Consider the following 6,000-nt stretch of genomic DNA (forward strand, 5'->3'; position numbering starts at 1 on the left):
TTCTAGAGTCATCTGTGTAAAGGCCATGTGTCAGGTGACCTCTGCTAAATTGTAGGCAGAGAGGTGGAGCTCTGCAACTTGTTCCCTTTGGGAAAAATGCTTCATTTATTTTATTATTTCTGAAGAGGGATTTGGTTCATAGGGGCGTCCCAGGTGGCGCTAGTGGTAAAGAACCTGCCTGCTAATGCACGAGGTGTAAGAGATGCGGGTTCCATCCCTGGGTTGGGAAGATCCCCTGGAGAAGGAAATGGCAACCCACTCCAGTATTCATAATCCCGTGGACAAAGGAGCCCGGCAGGCGACAATCTGTGGGGTCACAAAGAGTCGGACACAACTGAAGCAACTTAGCACAACACAATTGGTTCATTGTGAGCTGCAAACTGAGACTAGTTCTTGTGGGAATGTGTTCCTTACGGAGAACTTGTGGCTTGATCCACAGTTTTGTACAGTGTTGGGCAGTCTTTCCAGGGCCCAGAATTCAGCCTTGAGTTGGCTGGGGGGAGAGGGAGGAGCCTGCTCTCCCAGGGACTGACAATTTTTCGAGTGTTGAGAGCCAGCGCCTTTGGCTCAGGTTCTGACCTGGCTGTCTCTCTATGGGACTTGCCAGACATGGCTTCAACCCATCTCCTGTAAGTGGCTCTGAGAGCACAGATGTCCACTGAGGGCCAGAGCCTGGCCTTCAAACCCTCCACCGGGCCTTCAAGTCTTTTCATCAGGGGCTCCTTGGTTCCAGTGACCCTGAAATTGACAGGACCTTCTTCTTCACCCCCAGAGAAGGGAATGGCAACCCACTCGAGAGTTCTTGCCTGAAGAATTCCATGGACGGAGGAGCCTCGCGGGCCACAGTCCCCAGGCTTGCAGAGAGTCAGACAGTTGAGCGACTAACACTTCCACTTCTTCCTCTTCATCCCCAGCCAGGACCAGGGCACGGCCTTCGTGAGATGTCTCCAAGCTGCCATTTTCTTTGGCTGGAGGTAGGGGTTGGTGACTGAAGATCCTGAATCAGTTTGGAAGCAGGGAGAGGGGCCAAGGGGGTGTTTGAGGGCAGCATGAGCGCACCAAAGTTTTGGGGGCACCTAGAACTGAGGCAGCGAAAGCAGAAGAATGCAAACACGACTCTTTTTGCCTCTTTGACTCGACGCATACAGCCTTCAAAGCGCCCTTGCCAGCTCCTCACTCTAGCCTGGGAGAAGGGGGCGTCTGTGCCAAAGTAGGCAGGCATTCAGGCAGTTGGGAAGGAATTTTGGTTAATGGTGGCAAATGCCTGAGGGATCCCAGCCTCAACCTGCCTTGCTCTTACAGAGTCTCTTGCACCCCTGGCTGCAGCTCCTGCCTCTGTGCTAACAGCTGCCCCATCACCCTCCAGTACAGACCTGCCTCCTCAGCTCCAGATCAGCAACCCCACTGCCTCCTGACCACCCCTTGCATATCCCACGGCTCCACAGACCCGTCATGCATCCAAATACGTGTCCTGATCTTAATTTCAAAGAAAAAAAATCATATAGGACAAATTAATAGGGCCCAGGAAACAAGGTTTCACGGGACATAACACAGAAGCTCAGAGGCATTGTGCTGACTTTTGTGTTATGACTTGGGGACAGTGTGGAGGGATAGGGTCAGCATTTAACCTCTCCTTCTTTCCTTCCAGATGAGGGTGTGTACTCAGCTTCTGGTCCTTTTTCATACAGTTGGCCAAATTGAATTTAAATAACTATTTATGTGAATTATTCATTTATTGTCTGTCTCTCCTGGTTTAAGCTTAGTAGCAGAGATCATGGGGTCACTTCTGTAGCCCTGCTGTCTGCACAGCATCTGACATAAAATAGGTACTTCATAAATCTTTGTTGAATGAATGAATGAATATCCTTGTTCATTACCCAAGATGCAGGTCCCTCTAGATACCCAGAGTCTTTTCCTGCTTTCTTATCTCCATGATGATCTGTGCTTCATCCCCCCCAAATCAGCCTCCCACTGCACCCTCTTCCCCACCCGCAGCCTTTTCAGCTGCTCTCTTGACGTGGGCTGCTTCACAGAATGTGCGTAGTGAGCTCCCCGTGCTGGGCTATCTGCAAGCACAGGCAGTATATGCACCTGAGGGTGTTCTGAAGGGTAGGACTCGGATCAGTGACAGTGGGGTGGTGCAATCTTTACCATCGAACAAGCCCCCAGCATGCCTGAGGTCTCAAGGCAATGGCTTTCTCCACCAGTAACCCCAGGTTCCAACTGCTGGGGACTGTACAGGGGGTTGTGAATTGGCCTGCTGGGACTAGCGAACACATCTTTGCCACCTCCTCTGCCTGCGTTCCATGCCCCTCAGGTCCCAGAGCTGCTGGGTGAAGGCAAGCAGAACCAGGCCAGGCCTATGATTGCTGAGTGAGCAAGCACAGTTGTGAGCAGGACAGTCAGGGTAGGATCTCCATCCAACTGCTTCTACCCATCCCCCATCCAGCCACCATGGCCCAGGAAAGGATCTGACAAACCACAGAAGTAAATAAATAACTTAGAAGTAATAAATAGGGGTCCAGCTCCCACCAGAGAGTCCAAGGCCCGCTCCATCACAGGCACTTCGGTGATGAATTACATGTCTCCAAATCTGTCCCCCCCAGGCCCGGCTTAGGTTGAGACCTCACACTGCTGGGTTCTCTAGAGGAGTCCTGGGTTCCTGGCCCGGGCAGTGACAGAGTCTGTGAGCAGTGGGTCCTCGGCTCTCTACAGCTGAGGTCTCTGGTGTCTGCGGGGTTGAGGCCGGCAGGGTGGGAGCCCTGGGGCTGCCGGTCAATCGTGCCTCCATCTCCGCAGGGCTGATGTCCATCACTCAAACGGCCGAAGCCTCCATCTCCGGCCGAGCCCCCAGTGATCCCAGGCAGTTAGATCCACGGGTCAGGGTCTGTCCGCACGCCCTCGGAGCGAGCCCTCAGCCCAGACAGCCGCAGGCAGTGGCCGAGAGGCGGTCCACGGTCCTCCAGGTGCTGTTGACGTCCATGAACGAGACGGCCTCGTAGCTCGTGGGTCGGCAGCAGGGCTGGCTGACGGGCCGCGAGCCCGGGGGCGGCCGCAGGGCGCCGGCGTGCAGCAGGTTGGCCAGGCTGAGGTCGTGCGGCGAGCGCGCGCGGCGGCAGGAGCCGCTGCAGAAGCGGAAGCGCACCAGCTCGTCGGAGCGGTGGCCCAGGCCGAGCGCGCGCACCGGCACGAGCTGCGAGCGCAGGCGGCAACCGCGCGCCCCCGCGGCCCGCGCGCGGCTTCCCCGGCTCTCTCGGCCGGCCCGGCCCCCCGCCCGCGCCGCGCGGGCCCCGCGAGGGGGTGCGGGCGAGGGCGAGGGCGCTGGCGGCGGGGGCTCGGGCCGGGGCGGCGGGGGCGCCGGGCGCCGGGCTCTTCCGCCGCATAGACGGGCCGCGCGGCCCCCTAGAACGAGACGCGGTTACGCTCGGGTCCCCCGCCAGCCCGCCCCGCCACGCGCCCTCGCCCTCTTGCCCTCTCACCTACCGGCCAGGGGGCCCGCGGGGGACGCCGGGGCGGGCGTGGGGCCTTCGCGGGGGACCGGGCTGCGGGGCGCGGGGCCCAGGGAGGCCTCCCCCTCGGCGACGCTGCTCAGCAGGGCCAGAGCGGCCAGGGTGGGCCATAGCGCAGGCTGCTAGAAGAGACGATGGAGAGCCTCAGTGGGGAAGAGGACAGCTTGGTAGGGTCTGGAAGGGGCTGGGGCCCGACAGAGGGATTGGAGGATAATGGGCCAGCAGCCCCAGGAAGCCAGGAGAAAGGATCTCTGGAGGGCACTGACCTTGCTCCCTCCTTCTGTTCCCTCCCTGACCATTTCCCCACCCACTTCTGATACCTGCCCCTCGGAGCCATGCTTTCCCTCCCAGGTCAAGCCACTTTTCCTCAATACCCGGTAGAAGTCTCTGGGAGAACCACTCACCTGCCGCCTAGGCCCGGCCCGGAGGGGCAGCACAGAAGGGCCTCCACGTCCAGGCTCCATCTCTGTCAACACCAGGAGCTCCCATCAGCTGTAGCCGACCTGTTCCCCCACCCTCCTCTTGAGGCAGCTTGGAACATGGAGAGATGAGTTATCCTCAGAGCAGGTCATCCCTCCACTTCAGCTTCTCCAGGTGAGGGACAAGGGGCTTGGGCAGCTGGGCTCAACCCAAGAGGAGAAGTGGCTGCATCAGGAACCTAACTATGTGGTGGCGCTTTGCACCTGTTTCCTTTCAGACCCCATAACTCCATGAGGTAAATGGTATATATCATCCCCACTTTCCAGACCAGGAAACAAGGCTCAGAGAGAAGCTCAGCAATTATCCAAAATCACAAGGGTAGACCCACAAGCTGTGCAGGGAAGGGAACTTCCTGCTCTGTGCTGCAGGGCTGGAGAAGGGAGCAGCTGGACACCCTGACCTCACAGAGAGCCTGCTGTCCATACTGCAGAGGAGGCAGTTGTGTCCTAGAGAAGAATTCGGGTGCTTGTGGGTTGCCCTGAGTTACTGGATGATAGTGAGGTCCAGGCTTCAGCCTGTGCGGCCCACCCAAGTGCTGCTGCACCTTGCTCCTCCGTGATCTCTGTCTGGATGCAGAGCCGCCTGACCACAGGAGTTTCTTCTGACCACAGACATCCTTCAAGAGCCAGCAGGTGGTAGGGGCTGAGGAGCCCTCTAGGAACAGGGGGTCTGGGCCATGGCTCTCTATGGCCACCAGGGGGCAGCATCTGTCAAGCCTGTGGACTCAAAGGAGGGTGGGCTTTCCCCCTACCCACAGCCAGACTCAGGCCCCAGCAACTCCCAGGAGTTGCTTCCTACAACAAGCCTGGTCTCTGAGAGCTGAGCCACCCTGAGAGCTGGTCCAGGACTGTCCGCCTGCAAGCTCCCTCTGGATCTGGCAGCCTGGAAGTTTCCCCCATGAACCATCTTTCCTGAGCCCAGTTGGCCTTTCAGAGTCCCATCAATTGTTATGAGCCCACACTTCCTGGCACTCCCAAACACCTCTCTGGAGCCCTGGAGCCTTCATGAGCCCTCACTGGCTCCTGCTCTTGGGTCCCAGCTATCACCTCCAACCTCACGCCCAGCGCACAGAATGCTGCGCTCCCTGGTGAGGCCCTCCAGCGCCACATGTGCTCGCCTAGCAGGATTTGGGCCTGAGGAGCCAGGGTAGTGACTTGTTCTCACTGATGGAAGGAAAGCCTAGCAAGGTAGGGTTGAAGGCCCCTGCAGTAGGGGGAGCCCAGGAGCAGGTCTCTTGTGGGCAGCTCAGGCCCTCCAACTCCCTCGCTGCCATCTGGGGCCACCTGGTCCTCCAGCCCTTGCCTGGCTGCCCCATCTACCAGCCCGATACTCACCAGGGGGGTTCTGTGTCCTGTTCTTCTAGGCACCTTTCCTGGAACCAGAGCCGGGCTTTCCCCTGCAGCCCAGAAGCTTCATGCCCAGGGCTGTGCACCTGGCCGCGGCTCTCTCAGCCAAAAGCGAGGTCTTGGCAGCCAGTCTGAGCCCTGTAGCGGCAGCAGGAGCCTCGCATTACGGCCGGCGGGCAGGGCTAGGCAGGGCTAGCATAGTCCGACAAGCAACTAGAGGGACTGAGGGGGGCTGGGAGGGGCGGAGAGCTGCACAGCGGGCCCAGGAGAGGGAGAATGTGAGAAAGGAGTGGAAGGGGACAACCCTGGCCGCTCCCCCCTAACCCCTGGGCTGTCGGCTTACCGCGAGTGCAGGGCTCTGGGTCCGGGACACAGCGAGGGCTGGGACCCGAGGGACCTGCTGCTGGCGGAGCCCGTGGGCCGTGTCTGGGGGCAGAGCCCAACTCCATCCCTCAGCAGCCTCATGCCCGCCGCCGTCCGGTGTCAAATTCCAGCCCTGGCGTCACCGGATCCTGGGGTGGGGCCCGAGCGCTCCCCCACCCGCCCTACCTTTCAGGGCTCACCTGGCCGCTCCACCCTCTGGAATCCGGGCCCCCTCGCTCCACTAAGGTCCCCCGAGGTAGAGGGGAGGAGAAACTGGGGAGGGCCCCCAGGTCGGTGCAGAG

At 59.6% G+C, this 6,000-nt stretch overlaps 1 protein-coding gene across 1 annotated transcript; it reads right to left on the minus strand.

Annotated features, from left to right (window-relative positions):
* Positions 1-2,914: 2,914 nt before the first annotated feature.
* Positions 2,915-5,406, minus strand: ARTN (artemin). Its single transcript, XM_052638150.1, has 4 exons — positions 5,324-5,406; positions 3,914-3,975; positions 3,484-3,631; positions 2,915-3,402 (listed from the first exon to the last, which is right to left on the minus strand). Exons 2-4 carry the CDS (start codon positions 3,971-3,973, stop codon positions 2,915-2,917), a joined length of 696 nt encoding a protein of 231 aa, XP_052494110.1. The 5' UTR covers positions 3,974-3,975; positions 5,324-5,406.
* Between the last annotated feature and the right edge of the window lie 594 nt (positions 5,407-6,000).

Source organism: Budorcas taxicolor, chromosome 3 (genome assembly GCF_023091745.1).
Source record: "Budorcas taxicolor isolate Tak-1 chromosome 3, Takin1.1, whole genome shotgun sequence".
Lineage (NCBI taxonomy): Eukaryota > Metazoa > Chordata > Mammalia > Artiodactyla > Bovidae > Budorcas > Budorcas taxicolor.